We start from the raw sequence: 27,500 nt of genomic DNA on the forward strand, positions 1-27,500 counted from the left end.
CGCTCCGTCGGTTGCTAAAATTAGAGGAGCTGCTGCGCGAGACAGAGGCAAAGTTTGCAGGGCACGCGGGAAACATTTCCTCTTTAATTGTGGGCTGAAGTGCTTCTGCTAATTTGAGTCTCGTGTCCTTTTGTTGTCTTTATTTGCGAAGTCGTTGCTGTAATTAGACTTTTCCTTTTCATGGCTCAAACCGCACGACATCCATCCATTGTTTTGTTGTTGTAATGTTTTCAAGGAACATGTTCATGACCATTAAATCTGCCATATTTCTAACCCCATTTGATGCCTCTTTACCCCACCCCACCCCACCCCCACCCTCATCCCTCATCCCCATGTCCGCCGCGGGCCTTTTTGCAGTGCATGGGCTGTGGGACGAGTGGTCCTCGTGGAGTCTGTGCTCCGCGACCTGTGGGCGGGGCTCCAGGACTCGGACCCGGAAGTGTGTGAAGGAAGGCGGGGCGGTGCCCTGCGGCTGGCCCGAGACACAGACCAAGCTCTGCAACATAGCCGTGTGTCCCGGTCAGTAGCATCCATGTCCATCTTCATGCACCCGTCACCAGGTCGCTCCCTCCAGGATGTGGCCATGTCGCCACGACAACCAATTAACGTCTTCGGCTGTCTAATCCACTTTTTCAACCTCTGTACCAATAATTGTTGTCCTCACAATAGATACACACTATTTGTTGTCCACACTTTGGTATACAATATTTGTTGTCCACGCATTGGATACACAATATTTGTTGTCGACACATTGGATACACAATATTTGTTGTCGACACATTGGATACACAATTGTTGTCGACACATTGATACACAATATTTGTTGTCCACACATTGGATACACAATTGTTGTCCACACTTTGGATACACAATTGTTGTCCAAACATTAGATACACAATTGTTGTCCAAACATTGGATACACAATTGTTGTCCACACATTGGTTACACAATTGTTGTCCCCACATTGGATAAACAATATTTGTTGTCGACACACTGGATACACAATAATTGTTGTCGACACAATTGATACACAATAATTGTTGTCGACACATTGGATACACAATATTTATTGTCGACACATTGGATACATATAATTTGTTAACAACACATTGGATACATAATAATTGTTGTCGACACATTGGATACACAACAATTGTTGTCGACACATTGGATACACTATATTTGTTGTCGACACATTGGATACAGAATATTTGTTGTCGACACATTGGATGCACAACAATTGCTGTCGACACATTGGATACACAACAATTGTTGTGGACACATTGGATACACTATATTTGTTGTCGACACATTGGATACAGAATATTTGTTGTCGACACATTGGATGCACAACAATTGCTGTCGACACACAACAATTGTTGTGGACACATTGGATACACAATATTTGTTGTCGACACACTGGATACATAATATTTGTTGTCGACACATTGGATACACAATAATTGTTGTCGACACACTGGATACATAATAATTGTTGTCGACACATTGGATACAGAATATTTGTTGTCGACACATTGGATGCACAACAATTGCTGTCGACACATTGGATACACAACAATTGTTGTCAACACATTGGATACACAATATTTGTTGTCGACACATTGGATACACAATAATTGTTGCCGACACATTGGATACACAACAATTGTTGTCGACACATTGGATACACAACAATTGCTGTCGACACATTGGATAACCAAAAATTGTTGTCGACACATTGGATACACTATATTTGTTGTCGACACATTGGATACAGAATATTTGTTGTTGACACATTGGATGCACAACAATTGTTGTCAACACATTGGATACAGAATATTTGTTGTCGACACATTGGATACAGAATATTTGTTGTCGACACATTGGATACACAACAATTGTTGTCGACACATTGGATACACAACAATTGCTGTCGACACATTGGATAACCAAAAATTGTTGTCGACACATTGGATACACTATATTTGTTGTCGACACATTGGATACAGAATATTTGTTGTTGACACATTGGATGTACAACAATTGTTGTCAACACATTGGATACACAATATTTGTTGTCGACACATTGGATACAGAATATTTGTTGTCGACACATTGGATACACAACAATTGTTGTCGACACACTGTTTACACAATAATTGTTGTCGACACATTGGATACACAATGTTTATTGTCGACACATTAGATACACAATATTTGTTGTCCACACTTTGAAAACACAATAATTGTTGTCGACACACTGGATACACAATATTTGTTGTCCACACTTTGGATACACAATAATTGTTGTCGACACACTGGATACATAATATTTGTTGTCGACACATTGGATACATAATAATTGTTGTCGACACAATTGATACACAATAATTGTTGTGGACACAATGGATACATATTTGTTGTTGACACATTGGATACACAATATTTGTTGTTGACACATTGGATACACAACAATTGTTGTCAACACATTGGATACACAACAATTGTTGTCAACACATTGGATACACAATACCTGTGGTCGACACATTGGATACACAATTGTTGACCCATTGTGACCCACAATTGTCGACACATTGGTTACGCAATGTTTGTGTTCCACACATTGGATACACAATAATTGCCGTCGACACATTGGATACACAATATTTGTGGTCGACACATTGGATACACAATTGTCGACACATTGGATAAACAATTGTCGACACATTGGATAAGCAATATTTGTGTTCCACACACTGGATACACATTAATTGTCGTCGACACATTGGATACACAATATTTGTTGTAGGCACATAGGATACACAACAATTGTTGTCGACACATTGGATACACAATATTTGTTATTGACACATTGGATACACAATATTTGTTGTCGACACATTGGATACACAACAATTGTTGTCGACACATTGGATACACAATATTTGTTGCGGACACAATGGATACATAATAATTGTTGTCGACACAATTGATACACAATAATTAGTGTGGACACAATGGATACATATTTGTTGTCGACACATTGGATACACAACAATTGTTGTCAACACATTGGATACACAACAATTGCTGTCAACACATTGGATACACAACAATTGTTGTTGACACATTGGATACACAATATTTGTTGTCGACACTTTGGATACACAATATTTGTTGTCGACACATTGACTACACAACAATAAGTTGTCGACACATTGGATGCGCAACAATTGTTGTCGACACATTGGATACACAACAATTGTTGTCGACACATTGGATACACAATATTTGTTGTTGACACATTGGCTACAATTTCTCCTATTTGGGTTAAAAATATTATTTGCAAACCAGTAATTATAATAGTGAGAGTCCAGTCCATAGTGGATCTAACATAATAGTGAGAGTCCAGTCCATAGTGGATCTAACATAATAGTGAGAGTCCAGTCCATAGTGGATCTAACATAATAGTGAGAGTCCAGTCCATAGTGCATCTAACATAATAGTGAGAGTCCAGTCCATAGTGGATCTAACATAATAGTGAGAGTCCAGTCCATAGTGGATCTAACATAATAGTGAGAGTCCAGTCCATAGTGGATCTAACATAATAGTGAGAGTCCAGTCCATAGTGGATCTAACATAATAGTGTGAGAGTCCAGTCCATAGTGGATCTAACATAATAGTGTGAGAGTCCAGTCCATAGTGGATCTAACATAATAGTGAGAATCCAGTCCATAGTGGATCTAACATAATAGTGTGAGAGTCCAGTCCATAGTGGATCTAACATAATAGTGAGAATCCAGTCCATAGTGGATCTAACATAATAGTGTGAGAGTTCAGTCCATAGTGGATCTAACATTATAGTGAGAGAGTCCAGTCCATAGTGGATCTAACATAATAGTGTGAGAGTCCAGTCCATAGTGGATCTAACATAATAGTGAGAGTCCAGTCCATAGTGGATCTAACATAATAGTGAGAGTCCAGTCCATGGTGGATCTAACATAATAGTGAGAGTCCAGTCCATAGTGCATCTAACATAATAGTGAGAGTCCAGTCCATAGTGGATCTAACATAATAGTGAGAGTCCAGTCCATAGTGGATCTAACATAATAGTGTGAGAGTCCAGTCCATAGTGGATCTAACACAATAGTGAGAGTCCAGTCCATAGTGGATCTAACATAATAGTGTGAGAGTCCAGTCCATAGTGGATCTAACATAATAGTTTGAGTCCAGTCCATAGTAGATCTAACATGATAGTGAGAGTCCAGTCCATAGTGGATCTAACATAATAGTGAGAGTCCAGTCCATAGTGGGGCCAGCAGGAGACCCGCATAGTTCATACCGCATAGTTCCGCAGGTGTCTTTGTGGTCCAAAGTTTATCCCACAGAAATGGAATAACCCAAAAGTCCTAGCTTGCCAGAACTAGTTCGGAACCCAAAAAAACCAAGATGGCCTTCATGAAAGCATGAAGTGACTACACACTTAGAAAGAGAACTTCATGCTTTTTAAAATGGATCTGAAATAATCCTCAGAAAGATATTGTCAGCGTTTGCACTGGTAAGTTTGGTGTGGTGAGCCTTTTGACCGGTAGTATACATGTCCACGGCTAAGACATCGACGTACTTGTCGTCATTTACGTAACGCATACAATGAGTTTGTCGTATTTCAAGTTGGGGTGTCCCGATGCAATTTATCCGTTTTTTAAACCGACATTTGAGCCTTGAGTATTGGCCGATACGGATATTAATCAGCACAAGTCATACTGTTATTTTATAGTGCGATATTGTTAGAAAATATTTGATCAAAGAAATTTCTCAGAACAATGGCAAGCCCGAAAAATACTAAATTTATGGCAGACTAGTGTTGTCCCGATACCAATATATTGGTACCGGTAACGGTACCAAAATGTATTTTGATACTTTTCGGTACTTTTTCATACATTTCTAAATAAAGGGGACCACAAAAAATGTCATTATTGGCTTTATTATAACAAAAAATCTTAGGGTACATTAAACATATGTTTATTATTGCAATTTAGTCCTTAAATAAAATAGTGAACATTCTAGACAATTTGTCTTTTAGTAGTAAGTAAACAAACAAAGGCTTCTAATTAGTCTGCTGACGTATGCAGTAACATATTGTGTCATTTATACACCTATTATTTTGTACACATTATTAAGGACAAGCTGTAAAAATTGATTATTAATCTACTTGTTCATTTACTGTTAATATCTGCTTACTTTCTCTTTTAACATGTTCTATCTACACTTCTGTTAAAATGTAATAATCACTTATTCTTCTCTTGTTTCATACTTTACATTAGTTTTGGATGATACCACAAATTAGGGTATCAATCCGATACCAAGCAGTTACAGGATCATACATTGGTCATATTCAAAGTCCTCATGTGTCCAGGGACATATTTACTGACTTTATAAACATAATATGAATTAAAAAAACAAAACAAAAGAAGATGTTGTGATGCCAAAAAATATCGATGTAAACATAGTAGTATCAACGAGATACGCTCCTGTACTTGATATCATTACAGTGGATGTTAGGTGTAGATCCACCCATGGCGTTTGTTTACATTGCGACGGTGTGTAGTGAAGCATGTTTAGCTATTCTTCATCCTGCAGTGATAATGTTACGTGAAAGAAACGTACTTTATTTGTCGCCAAAGAGGAAAGGATTAGTGATACTATTACCAGTACTTTTTAGAGACGGTATAGTATCGAATGTGATTCATTAGTATCGCGGTACTGTACTGATACCGATGTACCGTACAACCCTATGGCACACTTACGCTGTCTTTGAGTTGAAGTGTGTTTTTGGCGACACCTGTTGGTCAGAATTGTTCATTAAATTACCATGGATGCCTAGAGGGCGCTAACTTTCCAATATATTATGTTACATCCCACCCTCGTACGTACGTCTTCTCGGAATGAATGGTGTGACGACGTACCGTATTTTTCCGACTATAAGTCGCGCTTAAAAGTAATTTTGTTTCCTCAAACATTGCGCCTTAAAAACCTGGTGCGCCTAATGTACGTGTTCATTCTGGTTGTGCTTTCCGACCTGAAATAAATGTTATCCGGTACATGGTGTAATGATAAGTGTGACCAGTAGATGGCAGTCACACATAAGAGATACATACGTGTGGACTGCTGGTTGATGCCTGGTCAATAAATGACGCTAGCAAGCAACACCAAATCGTTGATGTTCCATTGAGAATACAGAACATTACACACGGCGCTCAAGAACCTGTCAAAATGTTTTAGTACCACTTTTGTAAGCTACGAAGCCGCACCGCTTGATTGATTGTCGGAGCATTACGGCTACCATAGTCAGACGTACTGTGCTTCACAAACGGTGTTATTATAAAATGGCACCTATTAGGGGACATTATCTGGCATCTTGTTTACGCAAAACCAACGTTTCTCACCTATTAGTACCTGCTGTTGTGGATTTGGGTTCGGCATATTTACCAAACATTTGCGCTAGTCTGCGCCAAAGTCATTAATCTCCTTTCTTTTTCTCTATCCTCTTGTTGTGGGGCATTTATCCTCCACTGTTGTCATTTCTAATACAAAGTAACGTACAAGTCCAACTTATATCCGTCAGTAGACTCGCTATGGAAGCGCTGAGAACTACCGGTACATGGTGTAATGATAAGTGTGACCAGTAGATGGCAGTCCCACACAAGAGATACATACGTGTGGACTGCTGGTTGAAGCCTGGTCAATAAATGACGCTAGCAAGCGACACAAAAACGTTGATGTTCCATCGAGAATACAGAACATTACACACGGCGCTCAAGAACCTGTCAAAATGTTTTAGTACCACTTTGGTAAGCTACAAATCCGCACCGCCTGATTGATTGTCGGAGCATTACGGCTACCATAGTCAGACGTACTGTGCTTCACAAACGGTGTTATTATAAAATGGCACCTATTAGGAGACATTATCTGGCGTCTTGTTTTGCAATATTACGCAAAAACTATTTTTCTCACCTATTAGTACCTGCTGTTGTGGATTTGGGATCGGCATAATTACCGAACATTTGCGCTCGTCCGCGCCAAAGTCAATAATCTCCTTTTTTTGCTCTATTATCTTGTTGTGGATATTCATCCTCCGCTGTTGCCATAACTATCGGTACATGGTGTAATGATAAGTGTGAAGAGATACATATGTGTAGACTGCTGGTTGACGCCATGAGGCCTGGTCAATAAATGACGCTTGCAAGCAACACCAAAACGTTGATGTTCCATTGAGAATATAGAACATTACACACGGCACTCAAGAACTTGTCAAAATGTTTTAGTACCACTTTGGTAAGCTACGATGCCGCACCACTTGATGAAATGTCGGAGCATTACGGCTACCATAGACAGACGTACTGTGCTTCAACATACGGGTATTATTATAAAATGGCACCTATTAGGAGACATTATCTGGCATCTTGTTTACGCAAAACCAACTTTTCTCACCTATTGGTACCTGCTGTTGTGGATTTGGGATCGGCATCATTACCAAACATTTGCGCTCGATCGTCATTGTAGTCCGCGCCAAAGTCAACAATCTCCTTCTTTTTCTCTAACCTCTTGTTGTGGAGCATTTATCCTCCGCTGTTGCCATTTCTAATACAAAGTAACGTACAAGTCCAACTTATATCTGTCAGTAGACTCACTATGGAAGCGTTGAAAACTACCGGTACATGGTGTAATTATAAGTGTGACCAGTAGATGGCAGTCACACATAAGAGATACATACGTGTGTACTGGTCACACACGACACCAAATCGTTGATCTTCCATTGAGAATACAGAGCATTACACACGGCGCTCAAGAACCTGTCAAAATGTTTTGGTAGCACTTTGGTAAGCAACAAAGACGCACCGCTTGATTGATTGTCGGAGCATTACGGCTACCATAGTCAGACGTACTGTGCTTCAACACACGGGTATTATTATAAAATGGCACCTATTAGGGGACATTATCTGGCATCTTGTTTACGCAAAACCAACTTTTCTCACTTATTAGTACCTGCTTTTGTGGATTTGGGATCGGCATATTTACCAAACATTTGCGCTAGTCCGCGCCAAAGTCAATAATCTCCTTTCTTTTTCTCTATCCTCTTGTTGTGGGGCATTTATTCTCCGCTTTTGCCATGTCTAATACAAAGTAACGTACAAGTCCAACTTATATCTGTCAGGAGACTCGCTATGGAAGCGCTTAGAACTACCGATACATGGTGTAATGATAAGTGTGACCAGTAGATGGCAGCCACACATGAGATACATACCTGTAGACTGCTGGTTGACGCCTGGTCAATAAATGACGCTAGCAAGCGACACCAAAACGTTGATGTTCCATCGAGAATACAGAACATTACACACGGCGCTCAAGAACCTGTCAAAATGTTTTAGTACCACTTTGGTAAGCTACAAATCCGCACCGCCTGATTGATTGTCGGAGCATTACGGCTACCATAGTCAGACGTACTGTGCTTCACAAACGGTGTTATTATAAAATGGCACCTATTAGGAGACATTATCTGGCGTCTTGTTTTGCAATATTACGCAAAAACTATTTTTCTCACCTATTAGTACCTGCTGTTGTGGATTTGGGATCGGCATAATTACCGAACATTTGCGCTCGTCCGCGCCAAAGTCAATAATCTCCTTTTTTTGCTCTATTATCTTGTTGTGGATATTCATCCTCCGCTGTTGCCATAACTATCGGTACATGGTGTAATGATAAGTGTGAAGAGATACATATGTGTAGACTGCTGGTTGACGCCATGAGGCCTGGTCAATAAATGACGCTTGCAAGCAACACCAAAACGTTGATGTTCCATTGAGAATATAGAACATTACACACGGCACTCAAGAACTTGTCAAAATGTTTTAGTACCACTTTGGTAAGCTACGATGCCGCACCACTTGATGAAATGTCGGAGCATTACGGCTACCATAGACAGACGTACTGTGCTTCAACATACGGGTATTATTATAAAATGGCACCTATTAGGAGACATTATCTGGCATCTTGTTTACGCAAAACCAACTTTTCTCACCTATTGGTACCTGCTGTTGTGGATTTGGGATCGGCATCATTACCAAACATTTGCGCTCGATCGTCATTGTAGTCCGCGCCAAAGTCAACAATCTCCTTCTTTTTCTCTAACCTCTTGTTGTGGAGCATTTATCCTCCGCTGTTGCCATTTCTAATACAAAGTAACGTACAAGTCCAACTTATATCTGTCAGTAGACTCACTATGGAAGCGTTGAAAACTACCGGTACATGGTGTAATTATAAGTGTGACCAGTAGATGGCAGTCACACATAAGAGATACATACGTGTGTACTGGTCACACACGACACCAAATCGTTGATCTTCCATTGAGAATACAGAGCATTACACACGGCGCTCAAGAACCTGTCAAAATGTTTTGGTAGCACTTTGGTAAGCAACAAAGACGCACCGCTTGATTGATTGTCGGAGCATTACGGCTACCATAGTCAGACGTACTGTGCTTCAACACACGGGTATTATTATAAAATGGCACCTATTAGGGGACATTATCTGGCATCTTGTTTACGCAAAACCAACTTTTCTCACTTATTAGTACCTGCTTTTGTGGATTTGGGATCGGCATATTTACCAAACATTTGCGCTAGTCCGCGCCAAAGTCAATAATCTCCTTTCTTTTTCTCTATCCTCTTGTTGTGGGGCATTTATTCTCCGCTTTTGCCATGTCTAATACAAAGTAACGTACAAGTCCAACTTATATCTGTCAGGAGACTCGCTATGGAAGCGCTTAGAACTACCGATACATGGTGTAATGATAAGTGTGACCAGTAGATGGCAGCCACACATGAGATACATACCTGTAGACTGCTGGTTGACGCCTGGTCAATAAATGACGCTAGCAAGCGACACCAAAACGTTGATGTTCCATCGAGAATACAGAACATTACACACGGCGCTCAAGAACCTGTCAAAATGTTTTAGTACCACTTTGGTAAGCTACAAATCCGCACCGCCTGATTGATTGTCGGAGCATTACGGCTACCATAGTCAGACGTACTGTGCTTCACAAACGGTGTTATTATAAAATGGCACCTATTAGGAGACATTATCTGGCGTCTTGTTTTGCAATATTACGCAAAAACTATTTTTCTCACCTATTAGTACCTGCTGTTGTGGATTTGGGATCGGCATAATTACCGAACATTTGCGCTCGTCCGCGCCAAAGTCAATAATCTCCTTTTTTTGCTCTATTATCTTGTTGTGGATATTCATCCTCCGCTGTTGCCATAACTACCGGTACATGGTGTAATGATAAGTGTGAAGAGATACATATGTGTAGACTGCTGGTTGACGCCATGAGGCCTGGTCAATAAATGACGCTAGCAAGCAACACCAAAACGTTGATGTTCCATTGAGAATACAGAACATTACACACGGCGCTCAAGAACCTGTCAAAATGTTTTAGTACCACTTTGGTAAGCTACGAAGCCGCACCGCTTGATGAAATGTCGTAGCATTACGGCTACCATAGTCAGACATACTGTGCTTCAACATACGGGTATTATTATAAGATGGCACCTATTAGGAGACATTATCTAGCGTCTTGTTTTGCAATATTACGCAAAACCAACCTTTCTCACCTATTGATACCTGCAGTTGTGGATTTGGGATCTGCATAATTACCAAACATTTGCGCTTGTAGTCCGCGCCAAAGTCAACAATCTCCTTCTTTTTCTCTATCCTCTTGTTGTGGGGCATTTATCCTCTAATGTTGTCATTTCTAATACAAAGTAACATACAAGTCCAACTTATATCTGTCAGTAGACTCGCTATGGAAGAGTTGAAAACTACCGGTACATGGTGTAATGATAAGTGTGACCAGTAGATGGCAGTCACACATAAGAGATACATACGTGTAGACTGCTGGTTGACGCCTAGTCAATAAATGACGCTAGCAAGCAACACCAAAACGTTGATGTTCCATCGAGAGTACAGAACATTACACACAGCGCTCAAGAACCTGTCAAAATGTTTTGGTACCACTTTGGTAAGCTACGAAGCCACATCGCTTGATTGATTGCCGACACATTACAGCTACCATAGTCAGACGTACTGTGCTTCAACACACAGGTATTATTATAAAATGGCACCTATTAGGGGACATTATCTGGCATCTTGTTTACGCAAAACCAACTTTTCTCACCTATTGGTACCTGGAACCACCATTACATGTTATGTAGACATATGTAGAAAAAATAAAATCATAACATGAACATTTAATGCGCCTTTTGTACAAAAATAGACTTGAATAGACCCAATCATCGGCACTGAGCCTTATAATGGGGTGCGCCCTATGGTTCTGTCATAGAACACATATTCTATCATAACCACGATATGACTGCAAATTGTTTGTCGCTTCCCTCGGACTGCTTTTGTATGTGTGCACGCGCTCCCTGCTGTAAACACTAAACGTTTGTTTTTTGCTGGCGGCCAAACCTTTTATCACATAAACTTATCATTGTAAAAAAATATAGACAGTTTTAAAACAAATGTGTGCTGTTAAACCACTCATGGAAACAAGCTACCCAATATTTTTTTGCTTTGACAAATGTAACTGTGAGGAAGTTGCAAACGGCCCCCTTTTAAGCTCATGTCGTAGTACATTGAATGATGCGGACACGTTTGTTACTCGATGCTAATACATTCCTGTCCTGGAGGCTATAAATATTTGATGCTTGCGTATACTGACAAACATGTTGTAGGCTGCAATATTGTTCAATTAGTATTAGCGAGCTTGTGTGCTATGGTGCGCTTAGCTGTTGCGTAGCTGTTAGCTCCGAGTAGCCTATTGTTTACCTTTTGTACAAACTCTGTTTCCATATGAGTTGGGAAATTGTGTTAGATGTAAACAAACGGAATACAATGATTTGCAAATCATTTTCAACCCATATTCAGTTGAATATGCTACAAAGACAACATATTTGATGTTCAAACTGATAAACTTTTTTTTTTTTTTTGCAAATAATCATTAACTTTAGAATTTGATGCCAGCAACACGTGACAAAGAAGTTGGGAAAGGTGGCAATAAATACTGATAAAGTTGAGGAATGCTCATCAAACACTTATTTGGAACATCCCACAGGTGAACAGGCAAATTGGGAACAGGTGGGTGCCATGATTGGGTATAAAAGTAGATTCCATGAAATGCTCAGTAATTCACAAACAAGGATGGGGCGAGGGTCACCACTTTGTCAACAAATGCCTGAGCAAATTGTTGAACAGTTTAAGAAAAACCTTTTTCAACCAGCTATTGCAAGGAATTTAGGGATTTCACCATCTACGGTCCGTAATATCATCAAAGGGTTCAGAGAATCTGGAGAAATCACTGCACGTAAGCAGCTAAGCCCGTGACCTTCGATCCCTCAGGCTGTACTGCATCAACAAGCGACATCAGTGTGTAAAGGATATCACCACATGGGCTCAGGAACACTTCAGAAACCCACTGTCAGTAACTACAGTTGGTCGCTACATCTGTAAGTGCAAGTTAAAACTCTCCTATGCAAGGCGAAAACCGTTTATCAACAACACCCAGAAACGCCGTCGGCTTCGCTGGGCCTGAGCTCATCTAAGATGGACTGATACAAAGTGGAAAAGTGCTCTGTGGTCTGACGAGTCCACATTTCAAATTGTTTTTGGAAACTGTGGATGTCGTGTCCTCCGAACCAAAGAGGAAAAGAACCATCCGGATTGTTATAGGCGCAAAGTGTAAAAGCCAGCATCTGTGATGGTATGGGGGTGTATTAGTGCCCAAAACATGGGTAACTTACACATCTGTGAAGGCGCCATTAATGCTGAAAGGTACATACAGGTTTTTTTGACGCCCCTGCTTATTTCAGCAAGACAATGCCAAGCCATGTGTTACATCAACGTGGCTTCATAGTAAAAGAGTGCGGGTACTAGACTGGCCTGCCTGTAGTCCAGACCTGTCTCCCATTGAAAATGTGTGGCGTATTATGACTAAAATACCACAATGGAGACCCCCGGACTGTTGAACAACTTAAGCTGTACATCAAGCAAGAATAGGAAAGAATTCCACCTGAGAAGCTTAAAAAATGTGTCTCCTCAGTTCCCGAACGTTTACTGAGTGTTGTTAAAAGGAAAGGCGATGTAACACAGTGGTGAACATGCCCTTTCCCAACTACTTTGGCACGTGTTGCAGCCATGAAATTCTAAGTTAATTATTATTTGCAAAAAATAAATTAAGTTTATGAGTTTGAACATCAAATATCTTGTCTTTGTAGCATATTCAACTGAATATGGGTTAAAAATGATTTGTATTCCGTTTATATTTACATCTAACACAATTCCCCAACTCATATGGAAACGGGGTTTGTAAATGACTTGGCTGAAATACAATAAATTGTGTGTTTATTGGAGGACATTTAGCATTGCAGAAGTAAACACGCTGCAGGATTGCTTGTGACGAAAGCTGATATCATTTGATATGTTTTTTTTACTGATATCAGTATTGATTTCAAATGCATGTCTAAGGAACACATCCCCACAACTTTACAGCCAATCAAAAGCTTCTAGAAAACCTACTTCCTTAAACAGGCAGCAACAATAGCAAAACAAAGAAAATGTAAACAAGGGCGACCTCATCCTGAATATCTAAAAATAATGATACAAAAATAACCAAACACTGTACGTTGTTTGCCTGTGGATGCAAGGACAAACCCCACACAAAAAAACAACCATTATTTTAATTGTGCTGTTGTGAACGTTGGGCTGCAAAACGTCTCATCATCCAAAAGCCAAATGTTCCGTTGAGTAGCGCGATGTTTTCCCCCCTGCTTGTCTCCGAGCACCATCATGCTTACATAAGTGCTTCCCTTCCAATACTGTACTCCTCTGTTGACGTTGAAGTGCACTTTGGAAAAATAGCTCGTTGGCTCAAAAGAGTGCACTGGAGTGCACTAAAGTATCTGGAAAGTATTCAAGAGTTTCACTTTTTTCCCACATTACGTCACAGCCCGAGTCTAAAATGGAATAAATGCGTTTTTGCCCTCAAAATTCTACATAATGACAATGTGAAAAAACATTTTTTTTAGAAATGTTTGCAAAAACACTAAAAATTCACATTTACAAACTCAAAAGTAATTCGTAAATACAAACAGAAAACAATATTTTGCAAATTCTTTTCAACTTAAATTCAATTGAATAAACTGCAAAGACAAGATATTTAATGTTCCAACTGAGAAACTTTTTTTTTGTTGCCAATAATCATTAACTTAGAATTTAATGGCAGCAACACATTGCAAAAAAGTTGTCACAGGGGCATGTTCACCACTGTGTTACATGGCCTTTCCTTTTAACAACACTCAGTAAACGTTTGGGAACTGAGGAGACACATTTTTTAAGCTTCTCAGGCGGAATTCTTTCCCATTCTTGCTTGATGTACAGCTTAAGTTGTTCAACAGTCCGGGGGTCTCCCTTGTGGTATTTTAGGCTTCATAATGCGCCACACATTTTCAATGGGAGACAGGTCTGGACTACAGGCAGGCCAGTCTAGTACCCGCACTCTTTTACTATGAAGCCACGTTGGCATTGTCTTGCTGAAATAAGCAGGGGCGTCAAAAAAACCTGTATGTACCTTTCAGCATTAATGGCGCCTTCACAGATGTGTAAGTTACCCATGTCTTGGGCACTAATACACCCCCATACCATCACACATGCTGGCTTTTGAACTTTGCGCCTAGAACAATCCGGATGGTTCTTTTCCTCTTTGTTCCGGAGGACATGACGTCCACAGTTTCCAAAAAAAATTTGAAATGTGGACTTGTCAGACCACAGAACACTTTTCCACTTTGTCTCAGTCCATCTTAGATGAACTTGGGCCCAGCAAAGCCGGCGGAGTTTCTGGGTGTTGTTGATAAATGGCTTTGGCTTTGCATAGTAGAGTTTTAACTTGCACTTACAGATGTAGCGACCAACTGTAGTTACTGACAGTGGTTTTTCTGAAGTGTTCCTGAGCCCATGTGGTGATATCCTTTACACACTGCTGTCGCTTGTTGATGTAGTACCGCCCGAGGGATCGAAGGTCACGGGCATTCAATGTTACGTGCAGTGATTTCTCCAGATTCTCTGAACCCTTTGATGATATTACGGACCGTAGATGGGGAAATCCCGAAATTCCTTGCAATAGCTGGTTGAGAAATGTTGTTCTTAAACTTTTGGACAGTTTGCCCACGCATTTGTTGACAAAGTGGTGACCCTCGCCTCGTCCTTGTTTGTGGAAGCTGCTTTTATACCCAATCATGGCACCCACCTGTTCCCAATTAGCCTGTTCACCCGTGGGATGTTCCAAATAAGTGTTTGACGAGCATTCCTCTACTTTCTCAGTCTTTTTAACCACTTGTGCCAGCTTTTTTGAAACACGTCGCAGGCATCAAATTCCAAATGAGCTAATATTTGTAAGAAATAAAAGCGTTTTCCAGCTGGAACGTTAAATATCTTGTCTTTGCGGTCTATTCAGTTGAATATAAGTTGAAAAGGATTTGCAAATCATTATATTCTGTTTTTATTTACTTTTTACACAACGTGAGAAGGAGAACAAAACACGTGGCGATGACAGCACTGCTTTTTAGTTACATTTGCATTTCATATTTAACCAGCAAGAAGTAAAAGCTGCTTTGACACTTTAAGTAGACTTAATTCACATGCATTATCTGTTGCTCTTCCTCCAAGTGCCCTTTAGAAGCATTCATTCTGAAAGCATTGACATTACAAAGGAAATAAATAATAAATTATAAAGCCTGTGATTTTTGTCACTTGGATGTACTTTTGCATGCAACTTAGAAATAACCCCAAGTCAAGAAAAAATATAAACAATTTGTTCTCAAAAGTTGTCTTGCCAAACATCACCTTTGCATTCGCTCAATTCAACACGTCAGGAGTGGATTTTGGTATTCCAATTGTAAAACAGATTCTCACTGTAAAAAAAAAAATCCTATTTTTATGGTTAATTTACTCTAAATTTCTACTGTAATTTTTCCATTTTTTTAAATAGTTTATAAAACTGTAGAATTGAAGACATTATCTGTAAATAAACAATCCGCCTGTTATTTTAAGTAATATGCCAGTAATGACAAACTATGTATATTTCTATTTTTTTTTACAGAAAAATACCAAATTATTTATACCTAGCATTTTCTTTTTTCTTAAATTACTTTCAAATTCATGTAAAATTACAGTAATTATCTTTCATTAAATATGTAGCTTGTTATATAAAAGTCTATGTCCATACTAACAATCTGTAGAATAAAGGTAATTTTCTGCAGAATTGTTTGCATCGTCACTTTATTAAAGGTGGTTGATCTCAACAATTCAGAAAAAATCTGTAAAATAATGGTATTTTTCTGTGGAACTGCCAGCATTGTCACTTCATTAATGGTGTTTGATCGTAATAATTTGGAAAAACTCTGTAGAATAAAGGTATTTTCCTGCAGAACTGTTTGCATCATCACTTTATTAAAGGGGAACATTATCACAATTTCAGAAGGGTTAAAACCATTAAAAATCAGTTCCCAGTGGCTTATTTTATTTTTCGAAGTTTTTTTCAAAATTTTACCCATCACGCAATGCCGCCAACAAGAAGGACCCGCCCCTTTCACGGCTCTGTCAGGTTGCCCGTGAAACAACCTTCAATTCCAGAACTTTAAAAAAAAAAGAGTCGGAAAAAAACATAGAATTTACAATTAAAGAAAACTGTTATAAAAAAAAGCCCGAAAAACGTACAATTGTTAGTTTATTATTTATTCGGTCAGTGGTCAACAAAATAAACAAACAGTTGTGCATTCATAAATGTAAAATGTTGCAGACCGAAAGGGTTTAAGGCTGAAGTTGAACACTGTTGCAGAATTAAAAATCCAAAAACAACTTAGAAGTACAGAAAACACTTTTTTTAAAGCTGGAAAAAACACATAAAACACATTTTAACAAAACTGCAACACCATACAATTACATATTTTATTTTATTTTATTTTTTTAAAGCCTAAATAACTTACAATTAAAGAAAGCAAGCAATTAAAAAAACCTACAATTGGAGAAAACACATTGAAAAAAAATCTGAAACAATTTACAATCAAGCCTAAAAACATATAGGCACTGATTTTATAGTTTAGCACCTCCGTGTGCAATTTTTACTTTCCACCCACAGTCTGAATGCTTCTATATGTACAACACGTGCCAAAGTAGTTGGGAAAGGGCATGTTCACCACTGTGTTACATGGCCTTTCCTTTTAACAACACTCAGTAAACGTTTGGGAACTGAGGAGACACATTTTTGAAGCTTCTCAGGTGGAATTCTTTCCCATTCTTGCTTGATGTACAGCTTAAGTTGTTCAACGGTCCGGGGGTCTCCGTTGTGGTATTTTAGGCTTCATAATGCGCCACACATTTTCAATGGCAGACAGGTCAGGCCAGTCTAGTACCCGCACTCTTTTACTATGAAGCCACGTTGATGTAACACGTGGCTTGGCATTGTCTTGCTGAAATAAGCAGGGGCGTCCATGGTAACGCTGCTTGGATGGCAACATATGTTGCTCCAAAACCTGCATGTACCTTTCAGCATTAATGGCGCCTTCACAGATGTGTAAGTTACCCATGTCTTGGGCACTAATACACCCCCATACCATCACAGATGCTGGCTTTTCAACTTTGCGCCTATAACAATTCGGATGGTTCTTTTCCTCTTTGGTCCGGAGGACACGACGTCCACAGTTTACAAAAACAATTTGAAATGTGGACTTGTCAGACCACAGTACACTTTTCCACTTTGTATCAGTCCATCTTAGATGAGCTCAGGCCCAGCGAAGCCGACGGCGTTTCTGGGTGTTGTTGATAAACGGTTTTCGCCTTGCATAGGAGAGTTTTAACTTGCACTTACAGATGTAGCGACCAACTGTAGTTACTGACAGTGGGTTTCTGAAGTGTTCCTGAGCCCATGTGGTGATATCCCTTACACACAGATGTTGCTTGTTGATGCAGTACAGCCTGAGGGATGGAAGGTCACGGGCTTAGCTGCTTAAGTGCAGTGATTTCTCCAGATTCTCTGAACCCTTTGATGATATTACGGACCGTAGATGGTGAAATCCCTAAATTCCTTGCAATAGCTGGTTGAGAAAGGTTTTTCTTAAACTGTTCAACAATTTGCTCATGCATTTGTTGACAAAGTGGTGACCCTCGCCTTATCCTTGTTTGTGAATCGCTGAGCATTTCATGGAATCTACTTTTATACCCAATCATGGCACCCACCTGTTCCCAATTAGCCTGTTCACCTGTGGGATGTTCCAAATAAGTGTTTGATGAGCATTCCTCAACTTTATCAGTATTTATTGCCACCTTTCCCAACTTCTTTGTCACGTGTTGCTGGCATCAAATTCTAAAGTTAATGATTATTTGCAAAAAAAAAAATGTTTATCAGTTTGAACATCAAATATGTTGTCTTTGTAGCATATTCAACTGAATATGGGTTGAAAATGATTTGCAAATCATTGTATTCCGTTTATATTTACATCTAACACAATTTCCCAACTCATATGGAAACGGGGTTTGTATGTATATAGTAGAGATGCGCGGTTTGTGGGCACAACCGCGGAGTCCGCGGATTATCCGCGTATCGGGCGGATGAAATTTAAAAAAATTAGATTTTATCAGCGGGTCGGGTCGGGTCGGGTCGGGCGATTGAAATTAAAAAAAAAAAGATTTTAAATAGATTCAGGCGGGTGGCAGTTAAACCAATTCGGAAATATATATACATAGTTAAATGTTGTTACCCACATACGAAAAACGAGCAGGCACCTGCTGCATATGCCACAACAGAAGAAAAAAAAAAAAAGAGATGGACACTTTTACGGAGCGGAGAAGGCCCCCGACGCCTCGCCGGGGTCCGGGACCGAGGCCCCTTCCCCCGAGAGGGCCCCACCGGGAGCCGTAGCTGAGGCGATCCGCGAGAAGGGCCCGACGCACGTCCAGGGTCACCACCGCGCCCACCGCACCGACACCCCGCCTCGTCCGTTTTCGCCGCGGCCGGCGTCACGCGCAGCAGGTAAGCAGCTTACCTGCCCGCCACCCCCGTGGCCGGGGGCTCGTAACAGGGGTCACTCCGCGCGCTCCGCCCGCGCAGCTTACCTGCCCGCCACCCCTGTTGCCGGGGGCGCGTAACAGGGGTCACTCCGCGCGCAGTGCGCTCACGAAAGGGGTGGGGCTCACCCTGGTTGATATAGACAGCAGCTAGGACGGTGGCCATGGAAGTTGGAACCCGCTAAGGAGTGTGTAACAACCCACCTGCCGAATCAACTAGCCCTGAAAATGGATGGCGCTGGAGCGTCGGGCCCATATACCCGGCCGTCGCCGGCAGTGAGACGCGCTTGGAGGTGCGCTCAGCGCGGCTCCCATATGATTGCGCACTGGTGTGCGTCTGGGTCGTGACAGCGTGGCACGCGAATGTCTGTGCTGCGTTGGATCAGTCTCCTTTCTTTAACAGGCAAAAGCTTTATAACCTCACTAATGCCTTGCATGGATTGCGGATGGTTGACGACTTTCTGATGCGGTTGCGGATGAAATAATTGCCTATCCGCGCATCTCTAGTATATAGTATAATATTTAAACAACACATTCAGAACATTCGTTTTTAGGACTGGACTATGCACCTTACCTCCTTTTGCACTATTTTAATTTTCTTTCCTTCCTATGTTTTGCATATTTGTAGACTGTCGCTTTGATACTGGAGTTGCTTTTAATCTCATTATACCTGTGTATAGGGACAATAAAAGCCATTCTGTTCGATTCTACAATTACAGAAAACAATTTATTTTAAAAGCCAAAAAAATTACAATAACATAAAACCCATTTAAAAAAACTCTGAAACAACTTACAATTACAGAAAACTATTTTTTTTTTAATCCAAAATAACTTGCAGCTAAAGAGAGCAAGCAATTAAAACAACTTACAATTAGAGAAAACACATTTTTAAAAATCAGAAACAATTTACAATTACGAAAAACTATTTATTTTAAAAGCCTAACAAATCACAATTACATAAAACACATTTTTTAAAATCTGAAACAACTTACAATTACAGAAAACTATTTTTAAAAAATCCAAAATGACTTATATTTAAAGAAAGCATGGAATTAAAAAAACGTACAATTAGAGAAAACAAATACAAAAAAAAAAAACACGATACAATTTACAATTACAGAGAACAGTTCCTTTTAAAAGCCAAAAAAACTTACAATTACAGGAAACAATTTTAAATTTTTGTTTTAAAAAGTCGAAAAAACGTACAATTACGGAAAACTTTTTTTTTTTAATCCAAAACAACTTTAAATTATAAACAAACACAATTTTAAAAACCCGAAAAAATTTATTTACATAAAACAAATTAGAAAAAAATCCGAAATAATTTAAAATTAGATTCTTTTTCCAAAGCCAATTTACAATTACACAAAACAATAAAAAAAAATTAAAAAAAAAAATTTACAATAACAGAAAACACATTTTTTAAAGCTAAAACAAATTGCATAAAATACAATTTTAAAAATCCAAAACAACTTACAATTACATATTATATTAGCCAAATAAACGAACAATAACGGAAAACTAATTGAAAAAAAAATAAAAATCCAAAACACCTTTAAATTATAAACAAACCATTTTTAAAAACCCGAAAAAACGTACAATTCCAGAGAACAATATTTCTTAAAGCCGAAAAAACAGAAAAACATTTTTAAAAAGTCAGAAACAACTTAGAATTACAGATTTATTTTTTTTAAGCCGAAAAAATGTACAATTGCAAAATACACATTTTTAAAACAAAGCCGGAAAAACTTACAATTACAGAAAACAAATATTTTTAAAAATCCGAAACAACTTACAAAAAATTTAAAAGCTGAAAAAACTATGGAGAGCTTTATTTAAAAAAAAAAAAAAAAAAATTACAATTACAATTACAATTACAATTACAATTACAGAAAACATGTTTTTTTTAAAATCCAAAATAACTTGCAGCTAAAGAGAGCAAGCAATTAAAACAACTTACAATTAGAGAAAACACATTTTTAAAAATCAGAAACAATTTACAATTACGAAAAACTATTTATTTTAAAAGCCTAACAAATCACAATTACATAAAACACATTTTTTAAAATCTGAAACAACTTACAATTACAGAAAACTATTTTTTAAAAATCCAAAATGACTTATATTTAAAGAAAGCATGGAATTAAAAAAACGTACAATTAGAGAAAACAAATACAAAAAAAAAAAACACGATACAATTTACAATTACAGAGAACAGTTCCTTTTAAAAGCCAAAAAAACTTACAATTACAGGAAACAATTTTAAATTTTTTGTTTTAAAAAGTCGAAAAAACGTACAATTACGGAAAACTTTTTTTTTTTAATCCAAAACAACTTTAAATTATAAACAAACACAATTTTAAAAACCCGAAAAAATTTATTTACATAAAACAAATTAGAAAAAAATCCGAAATAATTTAAAATTAGATTCTTTTTCCAAAGCCAATTTACAATTACACAAAACAATAAAAAAAAATTAAAAAATTTTTTTTACAATAACAGAAAACACATTTTTTAAAGCTAAAACAAATTGCATAAAATACAATTTTAAAAATCCAAAACAACTTACAATTACATATTATATTAGCCAAATAAACGAACAATAACGGAAAACTAATTGAAAAAAAAATAAAAATCCAAAACACCTTTAAATTATAAACAAACCATTTTTAAAAACCCGAAAAAACGTACAATTCCAGAGAACAATATTTCTTAAAGCCGAAAAAACAGAAAAACATTTTTAAAAAGTCAGAAACAACTTAGAATTACAGATTTATTTTTTTTAAGCCGAAAAAATGTACAATTGCAAAATACACATTTTTAAAACAAAGCCGGAAAAACTTACAATTACAGAAAACAAATATTTTTAAAAATCCGAAACAACTTACAAAAAATTTAAAAGCTGAAAAAACTATGGAGAGCTTTATTTAAAAAAAAAAAAAAAAAAAATTACAATTACAATTACAATTACAATTACAATTACAGAAAACATGTTTTTTTTTAAATCCAAAATAACTTGCAGCTAAAGAGAGCAAGCAATTAAAACAACTTACAATTAGAGAAAACACATTTTTAAAAATCAGAAACAATTTACAATTACGAAAAACTATTTATTTTAAAAGCCTAACAAATCACAATTACATAAAACACATTTTTTAAAATCTGAAACAACTTACAATTACAGAAAACTATTTTTTAAAAATCCAAAATGACTTATATTTAAAGAAAGCATGGAATTAAAAAAACGTACAATTAGAGAAAACAAATACAAAAAAAAAAAACACGATACAATTTACAATTACAGAGAACAGTTCCTTTTAAAAGCCAAAAAAACTTACAATTACAGGAAACAATTTTAAATTTTTTGTTTTAAAAAGTCGAAAAAACGTACAATTACGGAAAACTTTTTTTTTTTAATCCAAAACAACTTTAAATTATAAACAAACACAATTTTAAAAACCCGAAAAAATTTATTTACATAAAACAAATTAGAAAAAAATCCGAAATAATTTAAAATTAGATTCTTTTTCCAAAGCCAATTTACAATTACACAAAACAATAAAAAAAAATTAAAAATTTTTTTTTACAATAACAGAAAACACATTTTTTAAAGCTAAAACAAATTGCATAAAATACAATTTTAAAAATCCAAAACAACTTACAATTACATATTATATTAGCCAAATAAACGAACAATAACGGAAAACTAATTGAAAAAAAAATAAAAATCCAAAACACCTTTAAATTATAAACAAACCATTTTTAAAAACCCGAAAAAACGTACAATTCCAGAGAACAATATTTCTTAAAGCCGAAAAAACAGAAAAACATTTTTAAAAAGTCAGAAACAACTTAGAATTACAGATTTATTTTTTTTAAGCCGAAAAAATGTACAATTGCAAAATACACATTTTTAAAACAAAGCCGGAAAAACTTACAATTACAGAAAACAAATATTTTTAAAAATCCGAAACAACTTACAAAAAATTTAAAAGCTGAAAAAACTATGGAGAGCTTTATTTAAAAAAAAAAAAAAAAAAAAATTACAATTACAATTACAATTACAATTACAATTACAGAAAACATGTTTTTTTTTTAAATAATAACAATAATAATAATGCAACGTGCATTTCTAAGTTGAAAGGTCTGTTTGGAAAGGATGAATGCTGGCGTTTGGTGCACGTAGATATTAATGTTTTGACTGCATTCTCTGAATACATGCACGTGATAACAACATCAGAATACGTGCACGTGATAACAACATCAGAATACGTGCACGTGATAACAACATCAGAATATGTGCAGGTGATAACATTAGCTGGATTGAACTGGTTCTGTGGTGTCTTAGAAGTATGAATCCATGCTTTTAAAAGTGGTTTGTTGACACATACATCACACCGTATTAGTTATATTGGAGCGTGTATAAATGTATTATTATTATCATGATGCTCGTGTGTAGTTAGTCTTCAGATGTGAAACGTAACTGGGGTTGTCATACACATCCTTCCTTCCTGGTGTCGTCAGCACATGCAGTTGCTGCAGATGAGAAGACAAAAACAACAACAAAAAAACGCTTTTGCGGTGAATTGTTGCTGGCGGTTACATTAATTTGTCATCTCCAGCAGAGATGTCCCAGCAAGCTGGAGCAAATAATCAAAGGGAATTGAACGGGCCTCCTTTGAGAGGACCTGAAAAAAAACAAAGTGTTTACTGCAATGTTCGCTTTTCCCTTTTTCTTCATCTATGCAGAGAAATGTTTGTCTTTTCATGCAACCAAGCAAAAACATCATTTCTGGACCAACAAATCAATCAATCAAAGGTTGTTTGCATAGTCTTTAATCGCATGTGTGTGTGTGTGTGTGTGTGTGTGTGTGTGTGTGTGTGTGTGTGTGTGTGTGTGTGTGTGTGTGTGTGTGTGTGTGTGTGTGTGTGTGTGTGTGTGTGTGTGTGTGTGTGTGTGTGTGTGTGTATACTGTATATATATATATTTCATAATTACCGTGTTCCCAGTCAACTTGACACACTCTCAAACACAAATAATTATATATATATATATATATATATATATATATATATATATATATATGTATTTATGTAGGTAGAGGGGGTAGCGGGGGGGTTTATATTGTAGCGTCCCGGAAGAGTTAGTACTACAAGGGATTCTGGGTATTTGTTCTGTTGTGTTTATGTTGTGTTACGGTGCGGATGTTCTCCCAAAATGTGTTTGTCATTCTTGTTTGGTGTGGGTTCACAGTGTGGCGCATATTTGTAACAGTATTAAAGTTGTTTATACGGCCACCCTCAGTGTGACCTGTATGGCTGTTGACCAAGTATGCTTGCATTCACTTGTGTGTGTGAAAAGCCGTAGATATTATGTGACTGCGCCGGCACGCAAAGGCAGTGCTTTTAAGATTTATTGGCGCTCTGTACTTCTCCCTACGTCCGTGTACCACTCCGTACAGCGGCGTTTTAAAAAGTCATAAATTTTACTTTTTAAAACCGATACCAATCATTTCCGATATTACATTTTAAAGCATTTATCGGCCGATAATATCGGCAGTCCGATATTATCGGACATCTCTAATCTGAACGTTATTACAAACTATAGACCTGTTTCCTTACTTCCACAATTTTCTAAAATCATTGAAAAACTGTTCAATAACAGATTAGAGAGTTTCATAAATAAAAATAGAATACTCGAAGAAAATCAATATGGATACAGAGCTAATGTTTCAACTTCGATGGCTTTAATTGAAATTACAGAAGAAATTACCAATGCTATAGATAATAAAAAATGTGCGGCAGCAGTTTTTATGGATCTAACTAAAGCATTTGACACAATTAATCACAATATTTTAATCAAAAAACTAGAACGATATGGCATCAGAGGGTTAGTCTTAAACTGGATAAGAAGTTATCTAATGAACAGGAAACAATACGTGAAGCTAGGCGAACACACCTCTACAACGCTAAATATATCCTGTGGTGTACCTCAGGGATCAATACTAGGACCTAAATTATTTAATCTCTATATAAATGACATTTGTAAAGTTACAAAAGATTTAAAGTTAGTATTATTTGCGGATGATACAACAGCGTTTTGTTCAGGAGAGAACACACAGAAGATACTACAAATAATAACAGAAGAAATTAACAAATTAAAAAGATGGTTTGACAAAAACAGACTATCGTTGAATCTCAGTAAAACTAAAATAATGCTATTTGGTAACAGTAGAAGAGAAAGTCAAACACAAATACAAATAGACGGAATAGAAATTGAAAGAGTAAATGAAACCAAATTTCTAGGTATAATGATTGATGATAAATTGAACTGGAAATCTCACGTAAAAAATATACAACATAAAGTAGCAAGAAACATGTTCTAGACAAAAACATGTTCTAGACAAAAAATCACTTCATATTCTCTACTGCTCACTAGTGTTACCATATCTGAGTTATTGTGCAGAAATATGGGGAAATAATTACAAAAGTACACTTCATTCATTAACGGTGTTACAAAAAAGATCAGTTATAATAATACATAATGTTGGATATAGAGAACACACAAATCCTTTATTTATTGAATCAAAGATTCTGAAATTCTACGACATAGTGAATTTGCAAACAGCTAAAATGATACACAAAGCAAACTATAACCTGCAAGCCAAGAATATACAACAATTCTTCTCAACAAAAGAGGAGAAATATAATCTTAGGGAGAAATGTAATTTAAAACATTTGTATGCACGTACAACACTTAAGACCTTCAGTATATCAGTATGTGGAATTAAATGATGGAATGGATTAAGCAAAGCAATCAAACAATGTACTAATATGATCCACTTCAAGAAACTCTTCAAACTTAAAGTGTTTACAAAGTACAAAGAAGAAGAACCATGATAAACATTCTGAATTTATTTAACTCATCCATTCTTTCATTCTTTCACTCACAAAATAATCTTACTTATCTCAACATATGAAATGTAACTTACTTCACCAATTATTATTTATTTACTTATTTTATTGTGATTACTTATGGAGTATATTGTGAATAAATTGAGAACAGGAAGTGAACAAAAGTTTTAGCAACTGTTATGTAAAAGAAAAGGGGTAGGATTAAATAAGCTCTGCTTCTTCCTACTCCTTTTCGAACATGTTGAAAAGAGAAACTGGAGATTGTGATGTATCATGTTGTATACTTGCATGTTCGAAATAAACTCAAACTCAAAACAGTTAGCTCCATCTTTTGACACTTCTTCCACTCCCGTCCTTGCACGCTACACCGCTACAACAAAGATGACGGGGAGAAGACGCTGTCGAAGGTGATCCACCTAAATAAGACCGCCCACAAAACGGCGCATCCTGAAGCGACTGTCAGAAAGCGGCTTGAAGATGATGTGTAAAACATCATCTATGCAACATTTTGACCAAAGAACCACCATTACATGTTATGTAGACCACAAGGAAGTTTTTTACTTTTAGAAGAAAAAAAAAAGAATGCGCCTTATATATGAAAAAAGATTGAAAATAGACCATTCATCGGCATACTTGCCAACCCTCCCGATTTCCCCGGGAGACTCCCGAATTTCATTGCCCCTCCCGAAAATCTCCCGGGGCAACCATTCTCCCGAATTTCTCCCGATTTCCACCCGGACAACAATATTGGGGGCGTGTCTTAAAGGCACTGCCTTTAGCATCCTCTCTCACCTGAAAAGGAGACTATCATATATGTCTCCGTTATCCATAGGTTTATCTATAACCCATAAAGTAGGCAGGCACGGAGCTATTTCTCAGCGTGTGTTTATTCCAGCCGGCACGTTAATACACTGACACACAACATCCGGATTCCCATCATGCATTGCTCCAAAACTACGGCAAGTAGTAATGTCCAAAAACATCACAGAGACGAAGCAGAAGAACGAAGAAGAGACATGGCAAGAAGAAGTTCCAAAATGACTGGAAAAAATATTCATCCAGGACAGCTCCAAGGGGAAGGGGTATACACACACATATATATATATATATATATATATATATATATATATATATATATATATATATATATATATATATATATATATATTAGGGATGTCCGATATTATCGACCGATAAATGCTTTAAAATGTAATATCGGAAATTTTCGGTACTGGTTTTGCAATTATCGGTATCGGTTTTTAAAAGTAAAATGCATGACGTTTTTAAACGCCGCTGTGTACACAGATGTAGGGAGAGGTACAGAGAGACAATAAACCTTTAAGGCACTTCCTTTACGTGCATGCCATCCCAGTCACATAATATCTACCGGCTCTACTCATTACGAA

The 27,500-nt window shown here is 37.3% G+C and overlaps 1 protein-coding gene across 11 annotated transcripts in view; it reads left to right on the top strand.

The window, feature by feature from the left end:
• adgrb2 (adhesion G protein-coupled receptor B2) overlaps positions 1–27,500 on the top strand; it is a 771,897-nt gene that overhangs the window by 354,471 nt on the left and 389,926 nt on the right. For 10 of the 11 annotated variants that reach the window (XM_061982439.1, XM_061982435.1, XM_061982437.2 and 7 more), the window contains exon 5: positions 358–519. The exons of the other annotated variant lie outside the window; for it this stretch is intronic. In XM_061982439.1, coding sequence (XP_061838423.1) covers positions 358–519 — 162 coding nt within the window. The remainder of the gene's footprint in view (positions 1–357; positions 520–27,500) is intronic. 11 annotated transcript variants of the gene reach the window in all.

This window comes from Nerophis lumbriciformis, linkage group LG21, assembly GCF_033978685.3.
Source record: "Nerophis lumbriciformis linkage group LG21, RoL_Nlum_v2.1, whole genome shotgun sequence".
Lineage (NCBI taxonomy): Eukaryota > Metazoa > Chordata > Actinopteri > Syngnathiformes > Syngnathidae > Nerophis > Nerophis lumbriciformis.